The 23,644-nt window shown below is 42.3% G+C and overlaps 1 protein-coding gene and 1 long non-coding RNA gene across 2 annotated transcripts in view; one reads left to right on the top strand and one right to left on the bottom strand.

Moving 5' to 3' along the window:
* ngfra (nerve growth factor receptor a (TNFR superfamily, member 16)) overlaps positions 1-23,644 on the bottom strand; it is a 31,012-nt gene that overhangs the window by 6,535 nt on the left and 833 nt on the right. Inside the window, exons 2-5 of the mRNA XM_034894043.1 lie at positions 21,041-21,203; positions 10,810-11,175; positions 2,213-2,453; positions 458-663 (exon numbers count right to left, since the gene is read on the bottom strand). Of these exons, the coding sequence (XP_034749934.1) occupies positions 458-663; positions 2,213-2,453; positions 10,810-11,175; positions 21,041-21,203 (976 nt within the window). The remainder of the gene's footprint in view (positions 1-457; positions 664-2,212; positions 2,454-10,809; positions 11,176-21,040; positions 21,204-23,644) is intronic.
* On the top strand, positions 698-11,920 carry LOC117957941. Its single transcript, XR_004659625.1, has 3 exons — positions 698-739; positions 1,973-1,975; positions 11,797-11,920. It is a non-coding gene; the product is annotated as an uncharacterized LOC117957941 (long non-coding RNA).

The raw sequence follows: 23,644 nt of genomic DNA, 5'->3' as shown, positions 1-23,644 counted from the left end.
GTTGCAACGCCACAGCCTACCTGAGTATTGTTGCTGACCATGTCCATCCCTTTATGACCATAATGTACCCAACTTCTATGCCACGAAGAATTGAGGCAGTTCTGAAGGCAAAAGGGGGTCCAACCCGTGACTAGCATGGGGTACCTAATAAAATGGCCGGTGAGTGTATGTCCTCAATGCTAAAATATATCAATTAATGATCATTATAGGCATAGTAAAAGTAGACCGTTGGATTGGATTGCATTAAACTGTACAGCGGTAAATAATAAAGAAGACACTTGGTGTACATCACATTATAGCAAATAGATTTGTGGTATTTGGTAATGTAAATTTCATGTACTTGAAAGGTTACAATAATATTGGATGGTCGCCCAGCCCTAAGCAATGCCCTGGTTCCATCATTAATATATTCGTACTTGTGTTAATCACAAAACTAAAGAGTGAGTTTTATGCTTACCTATCTGTTCCTGTGTGCGTGAGTGTGAGGGCTGAGCCTGGACTTCAGCCTGGGCCTGCTGCTGCTGCTGCTGCTCCTGCAGACTCTGACTGTCCACCGAAATGCCGCTGTCGCTGTGCAGCTTCTCTCCCTCCGGTGTCACCATCTGGTTGTTTGTAGCTGCACGGTTATTAGCTGCCTGCTTGTTCTGCTTGCAGCTATTCCACCTGTGGAGAAACGGCAAGTCAAAGGAGGATTGCGGTGGCCGGGTTGGCTCAGTGGTAGAGCAGGCTCACATATACTGTAGTTAAAGGTATATTTCTTTTGCTATTTCTTGGAAAGATCTTAATCATTTGTATACTTTTGAAAACTAAACCACATGAGCAAAAAACAGCAACAGTTTGTCTGCTCTTACATAAGTTGCAAACGTTAGCATGTCTGGCTAATTATTGCAGCTACAGTAACAGAGTGTTTCCAAGGGTGCAGCTGATTGCATTAGCTTGTTGGGTTACAGGTTATGCTAGGTTACATGGATCATGCCATGCTTGCAGAATGCACCAGTTAGTCCTCATCCTAAAAGACTTTTCTCTTGACACTAAAAGTAAAAATATAAACATATATACACAAAGTATGTACAGAAAGCAGCCAAACAGGCTTATGGTAGAAGTATGATGTTTCATTGCACACTGCAATACAAGAACAAAGCTGTTATCGGATGAGGATGCGGCCTTTCAACTGTTGTATGCAGCATAGCATCAGTCTATTAGCACAATAGCATGTATTTACTGTAGCCTTCAAGAACATGTCAAAAAAAACTTTTACAAGATTCTTTAAAACAAGTGAGCTTGAAACATCTAGGTGGAAACCGCATTCTTTTCAATGGGGCTAACGTTAGCTTAGTTAGCTAGCTGACTACAGCGGATAAACTCCAAGTGCCAGTTGGCAAGGTCAACAGTCACCCGCTAGAAATGAGAAGGCTGCTTTTGTCTAGCTCTGTCTGAAAGAAATTACTATGAATTTTAATTCTAAATTGTTTTCATTGTATACTGTACCTTTACATATTAAGAAAAAGATGCTCATAACAAGTTCACAACACATTTGCATTACATTTAAACAGCTAATGCTTCACTTTGAAAGATGAATTACTCATGAATCAATTAAAATATTCATTAGTTATTGAGTTCTACAGTATATTGAACACCTCATTCACGTGATTTGCAGTCTGTTTTCTGCATGACGATAAATACATGAGGATTATTAGCCAGATGTGTGCGTGACTCAGGCACTCAAATTTCCCCCGTTCGGCACTTCTCAAACAATCAATTTCACTAATGAGCTTGTTTACTTGTTTTAGATGTGCTTCATCCCGGGCTAGTATCTCTCTGTATGAGTGCTTGCATGCGTGTGGTTTGTGTCCTCATTAATGTGTTTGTGTGTGACCTTTGTAATGTATTAAATGTTGTGACCTTTTTATATTTATTTTTCTTTTCTTTTTTTTAAAGCTCATTGTTGTACATTCGAGTGATTCTCTAGAAGTGGGTCAAAACTCTTTGACCATGGCAGGCCTGAATATTTCATCACTTTCCTGGCATTTTTTTTTTTTTTTTTTTTTAGCCCGGAGCAACATCTGTCACTCTATCCAACACCACCCAGCAGGCCACTATCTCCATCACCCTCTTTGTCCTAGATTATAATGCGTCTGAGGTGCAAACTCAATTGTGCTAATGTCTTTAACCACAAAGCAGCTTTACATCCCGTTCTTTTCTACTAACTGACCTCTTGAAAACGATGTAGGCCACGAGGCCCACCACCACGGCGGCCAGGATGGAGCAGTAGATAGGGATGAGGTTTTCGTTGAGCCCGTGGCCCAGGAAGCGAGGAGAGCCGGCGCTGGACGTGGTCGTCTGTCCTCCTGGCAGCGGGCTGTCGGAGCCATCGGGTAGGAAGTAATTGGTGAAGGAGGGTGCAGACGGGCCCATGTCGGAGGTGGGAGAGATATATGTTGGGAGCAGAGGATCTGTGTGGGAGAAAAGGGAGCATCTGTGAGAAAAGACATGCCTAGATGTGACTGAGAAAGAGACAAAATGAAGTCTACGGCCATTCTAGCAGCTCAGTGAGGCTATATAGTTTTGCCGACTGGGTAGCTCTAGAATCAATTAAGTCTTTTCTTATAATAATACATCATAAATTTGTAAATGGAAATACTCAAGGAAAAAATACCTCAGATTTGTACTTGTAATACAGTAAATGTTCTTAGTTACTTCATACAATTGTGTGCTTAGCAGGCATAATGTTCAAAGTAAATAAGTAGAAGGGTAATTGGTTCAAATGTTAACCATTCTAATTGAGTGGGTTTGCATGTTACATTTGCTAATTGGTACAAAACACAGAAAGTTTAACGTGATGATGGTGCGACCATGACAATTTAGAGGATGCCAAAGTAATTAAAGTACATTTCATCCTGAGTAACGTGAACCTGTACCAAATCTTTTTCAAATTCATGTTCAATGTCAAAACTCATACATAGCAAAGTTCTTATGAGTCATCATCTGGGCACCATGAATGTACTGTATGGACCAAATTTAAATCCAAACAGTTTGAGATATGTCTGTACCAACCGACCTACATTTCCATCCACAGAGCCTAGCCACTTGCGTGATTAAAAAAACAAGAAATCATGACAAGACACTTTCATATCTTCTCTGAGAGTTTGTTTGTTGGGGGTTTTAGTCACCAAGTCCCCAACCAGATGTCTCATACACTGCACACATGCAGCAGCTGTTTCAGATAGACAGATGGAGTCTGGCTGAGTTGTTGTGCGCAAAAAGAAAAGGAATGTTCCTCGACGAGGGGGGCAAATATCTGTCCCCCACCAGCCCACCACACACCAGGCCAGTGCCCTGCAAGCCAGGTCTCTTTTCACCACTTTACCATCTATGTGATCTGTGCTCAGTGCATGACATCAAGGCCATATGGATCCATGAAGAACAAAGTCGGGGGCTTGAGGGAGGTCATCACTTTGAGTGTAGCCTTTGCTGAGGCCAGAGAGGCAGGAAGGCTCTGCTACTGGACGGGTCTGGTTTCTATCAAAGCGAAGCCTGGCGAGAGGAGTCATTTTCATAAATTGTCCTATTTACTCTTTCTTTGTGCGCTCCAGTAATGATACAGTGTAATTTCCTATGTTTCAGCAGCAGCGCCATACCCGCTCTGATGGGCATGACTTGTCTTGAAAACACAATTTATCCATCACATCTCTCTTACAAGTCCTGTCATATTATAGGCCTGTAACTAACACTGCAGTGATGCTGTCAGATGGTTGAAAGTCTCAAAGACTTGTTTGCAGATTATTTGCTGCCTCAGGGTACGGTACAGCAGGAGAGAAGAGGGCCTGTCCAGCCAAAACCCAAACACCTCTGTGCTCAGCAGCTTAGTGGGGATGGAGAATGTGCAGCCTGGTTCAGATCTGAGCCCATAATTCCCAGCAGAACCTCAGGCTGCTCCTCATTAGCTTTGTACAGACGCTCAGGTTTAACCCTGTGGAGACCCCCGAGGCTTCCTACAAGGCCAAAGACTGTGACGCTCCATCCCAAATTATTAAGGGGTCGTCCTACTTTACAATTGTTCCGTTTTTTAAGGGATTAAACTCTATAGTGTGATGATTACAGACAAGTGAAATTGATCCCTAACTGGTTGCCATGTGTTGTAACTAGATTTCAGTCTTCATTGTTAATGCATTACATTTACTGAGGCAGTATCTTTAATACTCACACCTGCTAAATATATTCAAACTAGATCCTTTTTTCCAATCTGTAGACTGTATATACATTAGTGTCATTTTAAATCATTGCTGAAATTTAAAAAACTTGGTGATTAGTAATATATACATTTTCGGATTTACATTCATGGCTAGCACCTCAAGTAATATACATATTATTTGTCCAGGTTTCCCACAGATAATAACCTCTTACATTTCTACCTCTACCCCATTTCACTAGAGGTGAAAAAAATTAAGTTGTGATTCTCACAGGATTGAAACATTTTAAAGTTTTAATAATTCAACAGCAGTGTGTCTTCCCAGGAACAATGTCCTGGCTACTCTGGATAACCCACGGACCTCACTGTCAAAATGTTTTCATTGGAACTACTCTGAACCAAAGAAATAGTGTGTATGAAGACTGTTGACGGTGTGTTTTGTAGATTATTTTTCATTATCTTGGAGAAAGATATCTCAAAACATGGATAACTAAACCCAAAAGCACTTTCAAAAAAAATGTATTGCCACATTTAACAGCTGTCACTTAATTTTTGTGCATGATGTTATAGACCTACTGTCTCTCAGCAACACTATTGTGTATGCTAAATGTTTGCTCTAAGCAGAAAAGCTCATTATTTGCTCTGACTTTTAAATGGAGAATTTGAAGAGGGTGATGAGGGCAGATAACAGGAAGAAGAAATTCAGCAGACCGTCACAGGCAATGGCTGTCTACACGTACAGTATATTCTCTTTTCACTGACATGGCAGATAGTCAATTTTCTCTACATTGATTTGTTGCATAATTTACACGCAGTTACTCCCTTTAATAGTCCGATGGGACCTTGATGGGCAACTTATGTGGACATATTTAAAGAAACTTCTGCTGGGCGTTGGTCTCTCTGCCTGCGTGGTGATGACAAGGCGTTCCTGCCCCACAAGGCCGGGGGGGAATTGGTTTACTGAAATGGTAGAAAGTACTGTATCTTTCACGGACAGAAGAATACACCACATGTGCATGCCATACTTAGAAACACAGAAATAATGCAGAGGCCTATTTAAAGCGATGCTATTGATTCAGATCTGTCTAAAAGGAGGGAGCGCTCAGAGGAGTGGAACACTGGTGTCTGTATTACATGCATTTCTTGACCTTTCCTGGGATGTAGTCAGGTTTCCTTAGCTCCGCCATACATCACCCAGCTAATGCAGGGTTGGCTAATGGTGTTAGCAATGCAACTTGAGCTTGCAAATAGAATAAATTGTGAATGGGAAGGTGTGAAAGGGTGCAGAGGGTCTGGCTTTACATACAGTTTGTCAAAGAGGCCTTTCCTTTCCCACACTGGGCTATCATTCATCCTGCACCACTTTGAGTGCCTTTCTTTGGTGCAATGACATGTTCTCTCTATGCAGATGTTTATATCCATCAGTCACACCTGAGGACTCGTCGTAAATTGTCTTCCTCATAATGAGCCAAGATGACGGCTCTCCTGGGAGTCTGCTTCACATAACGCTGACTCAACACAGAGCTACAGCTTAAGTACAGTATACTACATCTTTCCTGTAACTCCCCCTCTTTCCCTCTTCTTCTCAAGGCTGATGTAGAAAACACAACTGGCTGTGTACCAAAGGATAAACCGGGGGCTCCAGAGGCTGCATACCTCAACTGGAACAGAAAGGGAGCTAAAGAGCGGCAGTGGAGCTTTAACAATTTCATTTTGGCTTCAGTGGGTTTAAAACACTCATGAAACAAAATAAAACTAGCCTGGGATTTTATGAGCGTGGGGCTGTGTGTGTAGGGGGATGTGTTTATTAGTGGGGTGTGGACGAGAGGGGGAGAAAAAAAAAGATAAATTTTTATGAGCCATTGAGGTCTTTATAGTGAAGTTAACCCTAGGGTCTTGTGCAGAGGTTGGTGTCTTGGCTTCTGTCAGTTCAGGGTGGAGATGAGCAACTATCAGACGTACAATGACCTCTTTATCAGCCGCCAAACACTCCCTCGCTCTCAGCTCTGCCTCTATCTCAATCTACTTCTGTGTTTGTCGCCGGACGCACACACATCCATCACAATCGCATACTGCAAATTATTCAAGTGATCGCTCTGTCTTCTATTAGGGAGGGTTAATAGGAAGAGCGGAGGGGAGGGTAGACAGAGAGGCAGAGTGTTGGGAGAGAGTGAGGAGGGGGTTCAGATGAACAGAGGAGCTGCTGTAAAGTGCTCTGATTAGTAGGAGTAATTATACTTCAGCGGTGAAGGCGCTGAATGCACACTGGCCACCTTCCACCACTCGGCTAGCCGAGCCACTCCAGGGCAACTGTGGGAAGAGACAGAGAGAGCAAATGTAGAGAGGAGGGCAGAGAGTGATGAGCGGGATAATAAAGAGAAAAAGAAGTTTGTGATTCTCTGTTTTTTTTTTTATCTCTTCTTCTTTTGATGTTTAGGACAAACACTAGACCAGACACTCCACACTTCGATGTAAATCTCCTCCGCTGGAGACTGAATAGCACCTTTTGGAAATCTGACAGAGACCTGTCAATAAATGACACAGGATGTGTTTTCAATTGCAGATCAAAGAGGTTCACACATGTGCGAGGTCCGGAGTTTATTGAAAAATGCACAAGTTAAAGCGCACTTGGCTGAGTTAGCCTTCTGTCAGCTGTATTGATTTTTGGGTGCTCATAAAAAGTGTTTGTGTGTCTGAAGCTGGAGATGCGTGCGTGTGTGTGTGTGTGTGTGTGTGTATGTGTGTGTGTGTGTGTACGCGTGTGTGTGTGTGTGTGTGCGCGTGTGCGTGCGCACGCTCATAGAGGTCATTCAGCGAAACCTGAGCATAAGCAGAAGAAATCCCAGGACTCAAATCGACCCCTCAGCATAGAATACCAGCACAGCACATATGCTGCAGCTCCCTCTGTCTGTTCTCATCTCAATTCCTTTCTCTCTCCATTGTTTCGTTTCTGTCATTGTATCATGTAATTTACACTTGGTGACAGCTGGATATGAACTGGGGATTTAGGGATTTGAAAATGCCCCGATCATATCTTCTTCTTTTGTAACTGCATGCAAAAGAAAGTTAAAGAGACAGCAGGATAGGAATTAAAAAACTATTTTCCTCACCTAAAAAAATAGGCAAACGGGATGTGAATCCCAGCGATGCAACTTCCTGTTTGCTGTAGAAAACATATCTGCATGCATCATAGACCACCATGAAATGCCTGGAAACATCATCACCACCACAAGTGACTACAGCCATTACCCACAGGCCCATTGCTGCTTCAAGACAGGGCTTTCCTTTCAAACGGACGTCCCACAAGGTCACTTATCTCCAGCAGCTACCGCTACATTACTATCGCCTAGGAGGGGGCGGGTCAAAGGTGGGACCAGCTGCATGGTTGGGTGCTTAATGGGCAGCAAAGGGCTGTATTGTGGCCTACTGTGCATCAGATATGTCCTGAATACAGTATATATTCTGCATGTTTAAGGTGGCATAGGGTTTGTTTTGATGGCTGTCAGTCCTGTCACACAACAGCCTGATGAGTCTTTCAGAATGGACATGGCTTTCTCCTTGACTAGACTGCATGACTGTATAGCAGATGTCTTTGTTAGAAATATGTGCAATCTGGTGTCTGAGGAAAAAAATAAGGCAGAGTTTGCAAGCAGCAGGGAAAATACTCATTCCCAGCATCTCACCATGTGAAATTTGGAATGTACACTTGCTTCCAGAACTTCTAAAGAGCTGGAGCTTCAGCCTTGTGTTAGTACAGGAAGTTGTGGGGACTTTTTTCTTATGACCTTGTTTCTATTCCATAAAATCGACAAGGCTGAACTTTGATCTTAGCTGGCATGGGCACAGTTGTAGACATTGCCTGGTGCCATGACCATTTGTAATTGTTACTTTGCATCATCTTTCCACTCAGTCATGTAAAACTGAGGTTGATATGAATTTCTGAAGTGAAATTTCATGGCAATTTAAACAACAGTTGTCAAGACATTTCACTCAACACCACAACCTGGTGGTGGCACTAGAGGAAGTCTGTTTCATGGCAATAGTTGTTGAGATACTTATGTTTGGGCAAAAAAGGTGGACTGAGAAAGAGTCTGACATTTCCATCATTCACCATGGCTAAAAACTGCTACAACTGTTTTGTGTCCCGTTGTAATTAAATCTGGCAGATTTTATGCAAACCTCGACCTGGTGGCATCATGACTTTGCATAAATACACACCAACTTTCTTAGGCCAAGTGGCGTGTTATCAGTACGCTCTTTGAGCTGTCCATGTTTATGTCTACGCTGTGTAGACCGAGCGTACAAATACTCGCCACTTGGCGTAAGAAAAACCTGTTAATGTGAGAAGAACGCTATGCTTAAGTTTAGGAAAAGAAGAACGGGGTTGGGTTTATATATACACGCTGCACATGATTTAAAATGCTGAGCAGAAGCCAGAGTTTGAAAGGTTTTGTTTGTTTTCGAAAAAACTGTGGTGACAATTTATTAATGATCAAAGCTTTACTGTTGCGCTGACCCACATTTAATAAGATTTCATCACAGGGGCCCCCTATCTGATAGGATTTTGTTTAGATGTTTTATTTCAGAATGTATGAAACCCATGGCCAACAAACTCATACATCTGTCTGTGTGTTATTTTTTTGTTGGGACCCCCTGGAACTCCCTCAAGCAAACCACTGGTCTATGTTATTAGCATTTCTTCCACCTTATCTCCCACTACTGCTCTTTTATTTCCCCAGTCTATCTCTCCTCTGTCTGTCAGAGCCATTACAGCCTATCAAAAGAGGAATGTACACCCGCCCTGCAGTGCAAGCGCATCCTCGTTACCACAACAGGGTGTTGACAGATTTTTGAGGTTCATTAACATGGTGGATCTAAAATACCTGCCAGCGTTTTAGGCCGTGAAATTCCCCCCAAGCCTGCCTTAGAAAAAAGAATATTGCAGCTAGAGTATAGATCCCAACATTCATATCAGAAGCTGCAATTAGGATTCAAAACTTTTAATGCACACGGGAGATCGATAAATGTCCTGCATTAGCAAGTGCTTGTGGTATTAAATGCTTGCTTACATGCATTTAATCACTCCCCTCACTCTAACGTAAGTGCCTCTTTGGTCAATGCATGCATAAAAAAACTCACGGCAACGAAAATAGCTTTTACGTAGGGACGGACCATAACCACAAACTTCCTCTGAAATCAGGGTCCGTTGTTGGGAAAAGGTTGTTTTTGTTACGAGTGCTCAAGATGTCAAGCCTTACTTTAATGTCCTCAATTATCTGATATTGCATTGAATGAAGATAGCAGATTTGTATTGAGGAAACAAAGAGCAATGCCACCTAAGACATTTTTACCTCCCAGATTTGAAACTTGTTGCCCCCCGATGAGCTTGATTTCATGCCTCGTCCAACCCGAGAATTTATTGCTTCCTTAGTTACAGCTGCCTCTACTTTTAAATACAAGTAGCTCGCCTATGCTCCTTGCATGTTGCCTTCTACTTTGTGGGCGAGCAGATTATTCATTGTCTCTGTGTTGACACTGCAGGAGTCTTTGACCTTTTAATGCTGTAGCTTTCAACTTCCTGCCATTTGAAAACATGACCAGCACCGACCTTCGACCTCGCCTGTTTCCATAGACGCATGTGGGAGTCACTTGTGGCTGGTTCGAATGTGATTGAGACATATGTGACGGCTCCTACACAGCTTTGAGTGCGCAGTATGTGCTCTGCTCTTGTTCTCATTTAAGTGTGCTTTTCATACCTAACCTGTTTGATGCCGCTCGAACAAACTCTGGTGCACATGCCTGATTGGCTCATTTCTTTTTGGCTAGTGTGAGCGCTGTCACTTAAACTCTGATACAAACCAAACAACCACACCCAAATGGCTTGAAAAGGAGTGTCTTTGCTTCCAGGGGAACCGATACATCAGAAAGTAAAAAGAGGTCAACACAGAGGTGTGTTACGCTTATGTGCACCTACTTCATTAAAATATAAGTAAAACGGAATTACCTCACTTAACCACACTTAGTTGGTGTTTATGTCAGGTGAGGTCCAGTTACAGACTCAGCTAATAATACTTACAACCACCTATTCCACTAGCGAAAACACATAAACCCATAATGTATGTTAATTTATGTTAAATACTAATCATTAGTATAATTGAGAAAATAGCCATTAGTAACTAATGACTATTTTCTCTATTTAATCCATTTTGTTGGTTTATAAACTATTTCCTAAGCCCAAAATGACATCTTCAAGTCACTTGTTTTGTCCAAGCAACAGTACTGTCACATAAAAAATAACATTAGAAGATATTTAGAAGAAGTGTGAAGACAAGAGGCAATTATGCCTGTAGAAACACTGCCACCATTAGTCATATGTCAAAATACTTCCCAATTACTTTCCTGTCAATCATCTGATCAGTTCCTCTCTTTCTTCCCTGAGTCTATGTGATGCTGATGATGTCCAATGAATGATTTACCCATCGGTCATAAGAGTTTATGTTTGCACCTCTCGGTTTGTTTGTTATAAGTCAGACAACAGTATATGTCTTTCTTTTCTGTGGTGTCGGCCGAGTTACGTAGACTGAAGGTGTGAAAGCGACCGGTGTGTGTGGCAGACTTACTGTGACAGACCGAGTCGCTGTTTGGTGTGCACACAGCCAGCTGTATCTCACTGTCCTCCTCATCACAGATGGTGCAGGGCAGGCAGGGGTCGAGGGAGCTTTCGCGGTCAGAGAAGGTATCGTCCACGCACTCCTCGCATATCGTGTCATGGTCGTGTTCGCAGTGCGCGAACACACCCTGGCCCACTGGGCACACCGTACACGGCTCGCACTGGCCGGATATCCCGTTGAAGAAGAAGTTGTAGTTGCAGACGCAGATGGCGTCGTTGGAGTCGGTGCAGGGCGTCTCCATGCGCATCAGGCCCGTACACTCAGTGCAGGGCCTGCACTGCTCTGTGTGACTGTAGTTCTCTGAGAAGGTCTCACCTGCAGGAGAGAGGACAGGTCAAAGGAGACGAGACAGAAAAGTGAGAGGGATGAAACAAGAGAAGAGGAAGAAGAGTAAAGAAGGTTAGACGATGGAAAGAGCAGGAAATATGAGGAGATAAACAGAGGGATAAACAGTGAGTCTAATGACATTAATCATGTTTACTGCAAATTCATTAGAAGGGAGGACACATTGATCCATTGGGCTCTTAGTGATTTGTGCTCCGGGACGAGAAAGGTGCTTTTGTCGGAGAGCGAGTCAAGAGCCTGCAGTGCTTATTACAATATCGATCCCAATTTGTTTGTGCTGTGCCGAGTAAACCGCTTTAATCTCAGTCAAACACACGGAGCGAAGGGCAGGTGCATCGACATGCTTACGCTGATGTGCAGATGATAAAGACTTGTGTTAAGTATACCTAAGTGATCAAGCAATCAGTCGGGTACATATTAAGGCTTTAGAGAGTTGTTGGAGTCATTCTGCCAAAATGTGGCATTGCTAAAATTAGGTTTGTGTACATCTTTTGCCAATAGTTTATTCACGTTGCCGAATATAAACTTGACTAAACACATACATATTCTGTTGGATGGTGGGTGGTTGGATCAGTGGGTACATATACTGAGAGGTTTATGCCTCATCGCAGAGGTCCAGTGTTTGAATCCGACCTGTGATAATTTCCTTTAGGTCTTCCCCCTCTCGCTCTCCTTTCTCACCTACCTGTCCTGTCAAAATAAATGTGGAAAAGTCAACAACAAAAAAAATTACTATTATATCATTTATAATTACTTATTAATTGCCAAATAGAAAATCTACTCAGTGCATTGTGGTCTTGAATATACTGCTGTCCGAGCCATTCATACAGAAGTTAAATATTTGTCAAAAGGACATGGTATTGTTTAATTTCCTAACCTAGTTTCTAAGTTCCTGTGTAGAATATTTAAATACGACCAATAATGGACCAGTTTTTGCTCCTGATTGAATGATTTGAATACTTATATCTGTGCTTGTCAGTCAGCAATGACGCTACGGAGCCTGGAGAAACTACTGGTCTTTGACTTTGCTTAACGTCTTTGTTACCTTCGCCAAGGAGGTAATGGTTTTGTTTCGGTTTGTCCCTTTGTTTGTTCGTTTGTGTGTCAGCAGGATTATGGGAGAACTAACATTTACCATTTTCACTATGTTCATTAAGCATGTTAGCATGCTAACATGAGCTAATCAGCATAAGACACAAAGTACAGATGAGGCTGAAGGCAATTTCGTTTTTTCTTCCCCATTTAAAGAACAACAGCATTGAGATAGCAGACCACAGCTGAGTTGTGGAGATCAGTGTTGAACAAGCAATGCTGACTAATTGCCTGCTGCTTTTCAATTACCTCAAACACTTCAGATTTGCTCTCCAGAATCGTTTGCATCATGAGGATTCGGGGGAGTTCATTGCTGAGGAAGTGATGACCTCAAATTAGTTTATTCTTACACTGAGAGTTCCTAGGGGCTCAAAGTAATTCATTAATATTGCATGTTCACATAGAATTATTTTCAGATATAATTGGATGCCTGATGAATAATGCACACAGTGAGTGTGTTTTAGTGGTTGAATGAGACGGGAGTGGAGTAGATAGGCTGACAGGGAAATAAATCTCCAGCTCAGATTCACTACAGAGGCAACTTCACTGTTCTTCAAATCCCATTTTACCTTTTCTGTGGCGTGCTTAACATGAGAGCGGTCACCTTGCAAGAGCTGCAGTTTGGACCCAATGTGTGACGTTTTCCGCCTGCTGCGGAAAAAAAACTAATTTGCGGGATGGCGAGGAGCAGCAATTTGAAATTATCAGAAAAAAATGTAAGTTGAAACAGCTTTGTAAACTGTTAAGTGACTCCCTGTGTCACTCTTGATTTTACAAAATGAAACAAAAACCAAGTTAACACTGGTTTAATCAATCTCCCTAAACGTCCGGTATACCAGCCGCAGCTGATCTGTCGAGCTTCAGTGTGACGTCATGGGAGCGCCATTACCGTTTATACGCCCGCGTGGTGGTCGCGACACTAGTTGCAGTCGTCTCCTCAACAGAGGTGGTGCTAATGAGGAAAGGCTGCCGACTTCTCTATTTCTACGGACTATGAGAAGAAGAAGGTAAACAACGACAGAACTGGCAGCAGCATTGCTGATTTTATGACCTAGTTCGTCGGATCGAGCTTTTCATTCACCATAAAAGAACTCATCTTAACCCAAGTTTACAAGAGAGACTTGCAGTCACTCTGAGAGTCCGGACATCCATCCATCACATGGCTACCCTCCATCTCATCCATGCTTCCTCTTTTCCACTTTGTCGCTCTCCACTGAAATAAAATAGAGATCTGCCACCGAGATCTATGTCATTCTGACGTCACATTGCAGCACGCATGCTCGGATGTGTCAATAGTAAACCGGCCTTTGGAGTTTGAAAGCTCTTTGTCTTACAGTGAAATAAATCATTGGGACTGTGTGTAACTGTAAATAAAGCCATATGACTGTGTGGCTGTGTAAGACTTTTTGTGTGGGTGCGTGCGTGTGTGTGTTTTCATGGGAAGTGCTTAGTGGGTGTCGTGTTAAGCAACAGTATATATTCAGTGTGAAAAGCCCTGCAGCAATGTCCCAGCACTTGCTTTGCACTGTAAGCGGCTCTGGCATGTATACACTGGCACAGACTCAAGCTCTAAACACCTTGTAAACAGCATCACAGCTAAGAAGCCGACGATGAAAGCTGTCGCATTATACAGGCTGGCTGAGGGGGGCAGATGCAGGTAATGATATCGAGACAGGTAGGGAGTAGGCAGAAAGACGGATCAACGAGTAAGGGTGGCCGGTCAACTTGCTCGAGAGAATCTCAGGACTGTTTTGCACAGACCACCCTCACAGACTGAGTCAGACGTCCAACCTGAGTCTAAAAAACAGAATTTAGAGATCAAAGAGTTGATGTATGACTGATAGGTCTGGGGAAATGGGGCACTCAGTGAGTCAGTTTAGTTTCCTTCTCGGATGGACACACGCACACGTGCTGTTTTTTTGCTTGTTTTTTTCTCTATCTGTCATCAACCCTTGCTCTTATTACTGTCTGGAGGCAGAAGTGATAAAAGAGAGTGACACCAACTGACCGGACCAGACAAATGACAGACCTCGGAGGTAAACGATTATTTGAATTTGTGAGTCCGAAGCCTTTGTTTTTCTTTGCGGTCAGGCTCAACAGGCAAAGCTCTCGTCATTCATTTCAATTACCCCACAGCGCGCAGGCTTCCTTGGCTAATTTTAACTTGCATGCATGAGCCCCTTTGCAGTCCTTGTGTGTATAAACACGTCTAAATGCCACCATATGCACTGAGAGGTGTGTGTGTGTGTGTGTGTGTGTGTGTGTGTGTGTTTTGTTTCAGTGCCTTAATCTGGGCTCTATAAGACGAAAGTAAAAGGGCATCGAGAACCAGGTGGAGAGTGTCGTCTTTAATAAAATATGATCCTTTTTCCTAATTGCCCCCAATTGAGCAATGACCGGCGCATCTCAGCAATCAGATCTTTCATGTTCGGCAGAAGAAAAAAGGACCGTTGGTAAACAGGGATTTGGCTGTGTACTGGGGGATGATGCATTTAAAATGGGCCACTTCAGCCCTGAAGACCCCCCTCCAAAACACTGATGTGTTTGGTGCCCCATTAGTGTCATCAATAATGTAGCTCTGGACGGCCTTGAAACTGCCTGATGATCTGCACAATCAGCACTTTAGGTGTAAGCTTTTAGTGAGGATGGCCATTTCTGCCACTCCACAGATTGTCAGGGTCCCCGGTTCAGCAGAGGTACCCCTTTCTTCCTGACCCTCTGCTGACTGTACATAAATTGTCCACATGGGGAAAGCTGCATGACTGCTTTATTTGTCTTTTTGAACATGAAACATTTTTTGTGTGTAATTATCGCCGTGCTTCATTGGTCCACTAAACTTCCCTTCAGATTTGAAACAGGTGTTTTAGGATATCAAAGGAGGGTTGTTGTAATTTAACAATCAACAGTTGCTCTTGTTTCCTGTGCTGAGCAGTTTTAGCTGCGTTAGGGTGCCATGTAGGGACAAAGCTTCACCTGAAACTGCCACAGAGCATAAGTGGAGTTTATATCTAGCATGACCGGATAGTTTATAAACATTTTAAATGACACAAAGCAACTAAATGGTGGTATGTACTCCATATAATTTCATATATTGCCTTAGTAAAAAATATATATTTTCAGGGCTCTGGGTTATGCAAAAGGTGACAAGTAGCATAGAACGCAAAAACAAAAGGTACTGTTGCACTAGTCTGGACATCTTGCCGTGCCAACGTTGCAATAAAGGTTGTCTAAATGGCATGTATATAAATTTGCTGTGAGCTTACTAATTGATTGTGCGTTTTGTGTAGATTTGGACTTTATACGTTTTATTCCACTTTGTTTAAACGGTGAAGTGGAGAGGCCTCGTCCACCTGCTTGGAGCTGGCCGGTGAATGGGACGGGCGTAGAGATACTCCGGGACCCTTTTTGTGGACCTACGTGATTACTTTTTTTTGTTTCATTGGAAAACTGGAAAATTTGGATCTTTTTCCAAACGTTATATGGAGTGATAACGCTTAGTTTCTATGTTTAAAGAGGCATCTCAACAGACTGCAGGCCGAACACTTACTGTCATTTAAAATCTACTATAAAAATAAACACATGTTTATTTAGCATGTTTTTTGTCCATATGTCCTCGTGCTGTGTTCCCCAATTGGTAGGACAGGTCTCAGCTGCTGCAATGAAGTTTTTTTTTGCTCTCCATGGCTCGAAAATCAAACTCTGCTTATGCCACACCCTACTTGCAATTTTCCCTTCCTTTATCCCTCATGATCCAGCGTTGGAAGCGATTCTTGATGCTCTGAGTCAGCCATCACCAGCTGGGATTCTACTCTACATCCACCTTTAAACCCCCAGTGGGCTCCGTTGGGCCAGCGGGGCTCTTCTTAAACGCTACGTTGACTCGTGAGTCTCTGTCTTCTTTTTCTTTTTTTATTTGAGATGTTTGCAGGGCAAGTTTTTTTTCAATGGTTCACTTAGTGAGGCAGGTCAGGTTGTCTTGTCTCCCATGACAGCAGAGAAAAGTGGAGGAGACTGATAAATATTGCAGCGCTGCTGACGCTGGCACTCGTCCCGAGCCACGATCGGGAGGCCACGAAGAAGGGGGTGGTTACACTGGCAGGAAGTGGGAAGTTAAGGGGGGTCGCGGTAAATAAAGATGCTCCCACGTTTACCATGAAACAGGAAATGGATGTGTTGACTTTTACTCTTCAATTATTCATTTCTGCACTTTGGAAAATGTATTCATAGCTTTAGTTTTCCAAGTAAGGTTAATGTTTCAGCCTCTACCTTCCATATAAATCCCACTCAGTTTTCTTTTAGTTTATGGGCCTCGGGTACAATAAGATTGTATCTGCTAAACCAAAAACAATGTTGAAACCAACGAAAATGCATTCGTACCGGAAATTGAGTGCAGCCTCCTGGGTGTTTGATCTTAATTGTTGAGTGTTTACCACTCCTCTAGTGCAGAGCAAGGTAATTGTTCACTGTTAGAGGCACAATAGTGTTTTCAATGTGCTTTAATTAGCTGGATCAAATGAGTAAAGATGCATTGATGTATCAGTATGTATGATGAATGAGCCCATCGTGCCCTTTGGTGCCTGGCTCTCTAACACCATTTTATCCGCTAATACCGACGATGAGTCATAGCAACCGAGAAGGGGGGGGGGGGGGGTCTTTGCTGAGAAAAGCAAGTACAGGATGGAGAAACTAGAGTTGGTGGGAAACAGGAGGGGGGGGTTTATAATTTATAATTTATTTCATGAAAATGTCCAGTTTTCACTGTTTTTCATGGGACCATTAAGCGTGTACTAAAATTGACTGGCGCTTTGCACACAAAACTACGGTAATTTTTTGCGTGATGTAATTCCCAAGAAGATGCCTTTGTGACGCGCACATTTAGGGAGCAGATCAGACAGGGACCACATACAGGGAGCAGATCAGACAGGGAGCCGATCAGACAGGGAGCACATACAGGGAGCAGATCAGACAGGAAGCACATACAGGGAGCAGATCAGACAAGGAGCACATACAGGGAGCAGATCAGACAAGGAGCACATACAGGGAGCAGATCAGACAGGGAGCACATACAGGGAGCAGATCAGACAGGGAGCAGATCAGACAGGGAGCACATACAGGGAGCAGATCAGACAGGGAGCATATACAGGAAGCAGAGAGTGGAGCATATACAGGGAGCAGATCAGACATTTGATCCAAAGCATAAATGCAACTTAACAGTTGCACTGCAAAATAACTTTCCATGTACCGTCCAACAAGTGGGAGGCTGAGTGCACCGTGTGCAAAGCTAGCACAACTGTTTCAGTGTCTAATGAAGGTACTGGAGATTTCAAAGCTCACATGGACACCGAAAAAACCTTATCTTATTACATGTAATAGGTTTTCAGAGATATTTAGTTGAAGCTGGAATTTGAAGATGACACAGAATAGGTTATATTTTGAACATTATTTCGTATTTATTTATTTGAAAAGAGTTATAATTTTGTTACAGGTTGTTACATATTTTATTTTATTACATAAGTTATGTTTGTACCATTGAGGCATAATAAAGCATGTTCATTAACCTCTGAGAAGCCTGTCTGAATTTGTGTCTCGAGGCTGGGCCAAAATATGGTCACCCTACATGACGTCAAACCGAAGATAAAGTCCAGACGATTGTGAGGCTGCGACCTGTGTCTCCACGGATTCAAGGCACCTTTACTCAAGCAATTTCCTGCTCCAGTCTATCATATGCAACATTTGATAAAGACTATTAATCACACTGCTCACTCTCACCTACTGGTGTGACTGGATTTCTAACAACACAGATGCATAAGCATAAGAAGTCCAAGAGAAGTCTTGTTTTTCTTTTTGCATAATTTTTTTTTGCAAATGTTACGCCACTACCTTTCCTAACACAGATTTTTTTGGACAGACGCTTCATGTGAAATTGACTCGTGCCCTGTGGCACTGTTGCGCTCTATATAGTAGAGAATTGGCTTTCTTCCCCTGAACCCATTGCTGCAGCGCTTGAGTTCCTCGAGGCAGAGAATAATAACTTCAAAGGGGGGTGGGGTATCAGCCAGACTTGAGATTCTTAATAACATAACACAACGTTGAGATTAGTATCTGTTGTGAAAAGAAGTTCACAAGTGCAAGGTTAATCAGAGTGTCAATTTTCTTGACAAAGAACATTCCAGCATTCCAGCCTGCAATCATACCTCCAGAATAATCATGACATCCAGTTGATATTATTGTGTTTTGATGCTAAAGACTTCAAGTGCTTGTTTACATTCATCTTTTCTCAGTGTTTACATGTGGCATGTGTATCAGTGGATTAATGCAATTAATCAATGTTCAACTGAGTGTGCACTCTAAACAATACTAATTTTGGATTTCTTTTCATGTCAGTCACATCAAAGTCTCAAACTGACACAGTTAGCATGGTCTTTCAAAAGGTAAGAAAAGGTCGCAGTTCTCCAGCTCTTCCTGAATATGCGGCCATGCTCGCGACCTATACTTTGACTTTTACTTAGCGCTCTGACTACACCAACATCTCAAAGGTCACAGAGAGCTACAGGAATGTGACGCAGAAAGACACCCCAATCTAGAAAAACAGCAGCATTGGCTCTTCTTCCTTTCTTTCTTCTTCTTCTTCTTCTTCTTTTTCTTCTTCTCCTTCTCTGGGTTGTTGCGGTGTTGGCACCTCTCCCAGCTCTGGTTTGTAGCGCGAGTGCTAATGGTTCACAGCCTGAGCAGAGCTGCCAGCGAATACATTTGGACCCACTTACAAGCATCAAACATGTGAATTCCTGTCTTATTTCTCAGGACACTCAATAAAGGCAAAACAGACACTTCATACAAATGATAAAATTGAAAAATAGGAGTTTGTTTTGGCTATAATGTTCTTTTTTTCATTTCAGGGGCCAATCTGCCATTAAGCATTAAATTAGGCACAGCAAATGAATGTGAATGTTTAAATAAAGATGATGTCAATGCAGACACGTTGCATTAATGTGTGTGTGTGTGTGTGTGTGTGTGTGTGTGTGTGTGTAATGCTGGTAAAGACAGGCCGTTAACATATGTATTTTCCATATTTTGATTGTCTCCAGATTGAATATAATCCTCTTACATTTGACACACTTTAGAAAGTGGAGTTTCTGTTAAGTCGAGTTTTAGCATTTTGGTGTTATAATTTACTTATCCAGTCTATTACAGTGTATGTTTACCCACATCAATCTAATAAAAGAAAGAAATGTTGACCCGACTATGCTCAGATTTTATTGGAACCACATTGTACCAAAGATGAAAATTGGTGACAACAAGTCTATTGACATTGTTTGTAGAAAGACTTGTCACTGTTGTGTTTTATTTAAATGTAATGTTTTTCATTTTGAACACCACGAATGGGGCTGGCAGCACAAGCTGCAAGACACAAAAGAACATAAAACTGACAGCTGATGGTAAGAAAATGAGACAATGGTTGATACCACTTCTAACAACCCCAGCATACCAAGACGTTTTTGGTATTGATGGCTAATAACTGATCTATAAAGCATTTTTTAATGATTTATGAAACCATTTATGCCTAATGCCAACCTTACACTCAACGACTTTTCAAGCGATTCCATTGTTGCGGGCTAGTTTCCAAGATCAGATTGAAATCATGCGTCTTGCTAGAGTTGGGACGCGCTCCGTTGTCTCAGTCGTTTGGTGTAAGTGGTCATAAAACAGTCTTTTTTCCCGTCTTGATGTTTCGACAAAATCAAACGTGTTTGATGTACAGTAATTGTAAGTTTTAAGTCTTGGTGGTGAAGGTAAATCACTTGAACATTGTTAACAACCAATGGGTGCACTCCCTCCAGCACAAAACATCTAGAGCCAGTGTTGTTTATGGTCGCTATGGCGCCTCGCTAAGCTAAACACTAAAGAGGGAAAGTTTGCCAATTTCAACCCTTCTGAAGCATGTCATCCAACGGGAGTTTTACCGGCGGATGAACACGGACCTCTAAGTACTGCCGCCGTTCATCTGCCATGTACGGCATAACAGAAAATCTGCAAACTTTCCCTTGAGTTACCAGCTAATGCTAGCAGTGGCTAGCCAGCTTGGGTAAATCTTTTAAAACAAATCTAGTTGTAGTCTTGCAATTTGTGGTCCTGCAATATCTTCAGTCTTTACATATTATAATAGTCTTAGACTTTAGATGTGAGACGATAGTCTTTAGATGTGAGATGATATCAGACTTTAGTCTTTAGTCACCAAAGTCTTTCTAGTATTCTAGTGTATTGTAGGCATAAGTGGTAGCCGTGCCTTGGGTATGATCAGAAGGTACAGTAGCTAACAGTCCTTATGTTGTTTAACTCCATAAATTAACCCTTGTGTTGTCCTCCCGGGTTAAAAAACAGACAAAGTTTTGACATATTTGTCCCTTTTTCTGACATTTTTTTAGTTTTCCCTAGCACCACCTTACAACCACTAGTTTTACAGTACTTTTTGGAATTCGTGGTCAATAAACCTCATTTATATAGAATTTTACCAAATATTTGAGTTAAAAAAAGCAGAAGTTATAAATTATTTTAGTAGTTAATAGTTAAGATCAGAGGAACAAACAGAGTTTAGTCAGGAATGAAAGTGATCAGTTGTATTGGCAAAGAGAGTTGTATGGAATCCAATTCCTTTTTGTGTGGTAATTTGGTTAAAAAGAAACCCATATTTCAGATATAGACATTTTTTAAAGGGGTCAAGGGTTAATAAAACATTCCTACTCACTGTCCAAACACTGGGAGCAGACAGTCTGTGTGACGCCACATTTCTTCACCACTCCCTCTCCTGGTGGACACTCCTGGCAGCATTCTCCATTGGTTGTGTACTGGCCGGAGTCACAGGGGAGCTGCACCGCCCGCTCTGTCTTAGACGCCAACGCAAACGCCACCTGGGACAGCAGTAAAGTACATTAGAGCAGCACTTTCACACAATCACACGCAGCACAGGGCCACTGTGATTTAAACATACACAGCAAAACAAATTGGTGAAAATTACTGCCAGGTGTCCAACCTGTTCCTTAAATCCAACCGCCATCAGGATTCATCATAAATCATGTTGCCTCCCTACCGAATTAGACACACTTTGAACAAGTCTAAACTGTCCTAATAGTTCCCCCGAAGGCCCATCAACTCTAATAGTAAACATTTGACACGCTCCGGCCGAGGCAGTTACCGTAAAATAATGTGTGCACGACATTAAACACATGCCCATCCTAATTACTGTCTACAGGTGAGAATAGCTGGGAAAGTCAGCCCCTGTGTCCATTCAGCATTGACACACACACACATGCTTATACTTTTGTACATGTGAGGACTATTTTAGGGGAATAATGCATTCCCTAACACGTCAATTTAACCATCACAACTGCATGCTTAAATCTCTCCCTGAGCCTAAGTCTAACTGTAACCCAAACTGCTCTAAAAACTCTTGATAGCCTCATAACAAAGTGAGGACCGGACAAACTTGTCCTCTTGGTCCAAAACTTAGAAGGACAGTGCAATTTAATAGTTAACTTTGTGGTGACTTTTTTTTTTTTTTTTTTACCTAAATTTTATAACTATGTCCTATTTTGCATATCAATCATATAAACACATTTTAACTTCCCCTTAAATACCTGCAGCATGGATCCAGTGGAGTATAAATGCACATGCATATGTTTGTCCTTCTTCCTGACACATATGTATTTGCGTTCATGGTTTGGTTCAAATGTCTTCATCCCTTCTAATCTACTCTAGATATCTCCTTCTTACTCTACCACCTCTCTTGTTGCATCTCCTAAGTCATCTGATATAAATGCCACGCAGCTCTACTGGCAAAAGAACGGAGGCTTGTTCCACTGGTGTGTATGCAACAGTGCTTAATAAAAGAATTGTATATCCAGACATTTTAGAACAAAGAAAACCACTATACTGAAACACTTTCATGTTCTGTGGCTCTTATTATGTAACGAGCAAAATCTAATTTCTACATAATTCACATTTGCTGAGACATCAATTCAATCTTTGCTCTCAGTCATTTGTCCCTCCCATCCATCCTCTCCCTGCATTCCCTGCTTTCATTCAGAAACAGATGTACTGAGCAGCCAGCAGCTCTAACTCTCATTCTCGCTGCTCTTGCTCAACATTTCCCCCATTCTGTCATCACGCTTTTTGCTCTTAAGGAGCATTTCTCCTCCTGACCTTACAACCTGTTATCTCGACAATTCTGCACAAATCATTTATATCGTCAGGATTAAAGTCACGTTTTTGTCTGCAAAAATTAACTCTGGATGCAGTCCAAAATCTCAAGAGAATTCCCCCCTGTATCTGCAGGGGGAGGATTCATGTCCCTGACTGCTGCGCCGGCTCCCTTTCCTGTGACATCTCCCTGGAATATCACTCAGCTCAAATACAGATTAATGGCAAAAATCAGCAGGAAATTTGTTCACCAGCAGCAGGAACACACACACACACACACACACACACAGAAGCAACAACAACAACGTAGGGTGACCCAGCTGTGACGTGCTTAGTTTGTACTCTCCCCAATTTCATGGTCAATTTGAGAGTTTATTTCTAAATTTAATTTTACCAAAGTGCACCCGACCATCGCCACCCTTTAAACCAGCTGTCATAACAGAGTGTCCCCTCACATCCAGGGCTGTTCACATGATGACTGAGCTGAGCAGCCCAATTAGACCAGCTGCTGTGGACATACCAGAGTGCTAGGAGGATGTACCCTCTCTGTCTGCTCTGTGCTTCATCATCATCATCACCACCATCCTCCCATAATCAACTTTCTCACATTATCAGAAGACGAGAGCCTTGTGTTTAACGTCAAAATGAGGCAAATAATGAACTGCTTGTGTTGACTAGGGATTCCATAAATCAATTTACTGCAGCATCTTTATCTCTTTTTATTTTTAATATCCTGAAATTAGACTAAAAATTAGGAGGAAATTACTGCTTCTCATTAATGCTATTAAAGTCTGGGCCAAGGCGCCTATCAGCAGACTGCTCCTGGATTTGTGGATGCAACCCAATGTGAAGCAGAAATCTCAATTTTCCAGACACTAATCCCAGCCGGGTCTTCTGTAACTTTTCCTCCGTGGATGAAAGCCAAGTCGTGTGTGTGTGTGTGTGTGTGTGTGTGTGTGTGTGTGTGTGTGTGTGTGTTTGCGTGCGTGTGCGTGTGTGCCTGTGTGGAGCTGAAGGGTGTATAACATAACCGGCATAATATCATATGCAAATCAGTTGTTTTGCTACATGTAGCACCTTCATGTTTAGGAGAGGAAAAAACGACTTATTGGTCCTTTTAATATGTCTTTTTTTGGGGGGGGGGGGGGGGGGG

This window comes from Etheostoma cragini, chromosome 15, assembly GCF_013103735.1.
Source record: "Etheostoma cragini isolate CJK2018 chromosome 15, CSU_Ecrag_1.0, whole genome shotgun sequence".
In the NCBI taxonomy this organism is placed as follows: Eukaryota; Metazoa; Chordata; class Actinopteri; order Perciformes; family Percidae; genus Etheostoma; species Etheostoma cragini.
The sequence above is the reverse complement of the archived record's forward strand: the minus strand, read 5'-3'. Positions and strand labels throughout refer to the sequence as shown.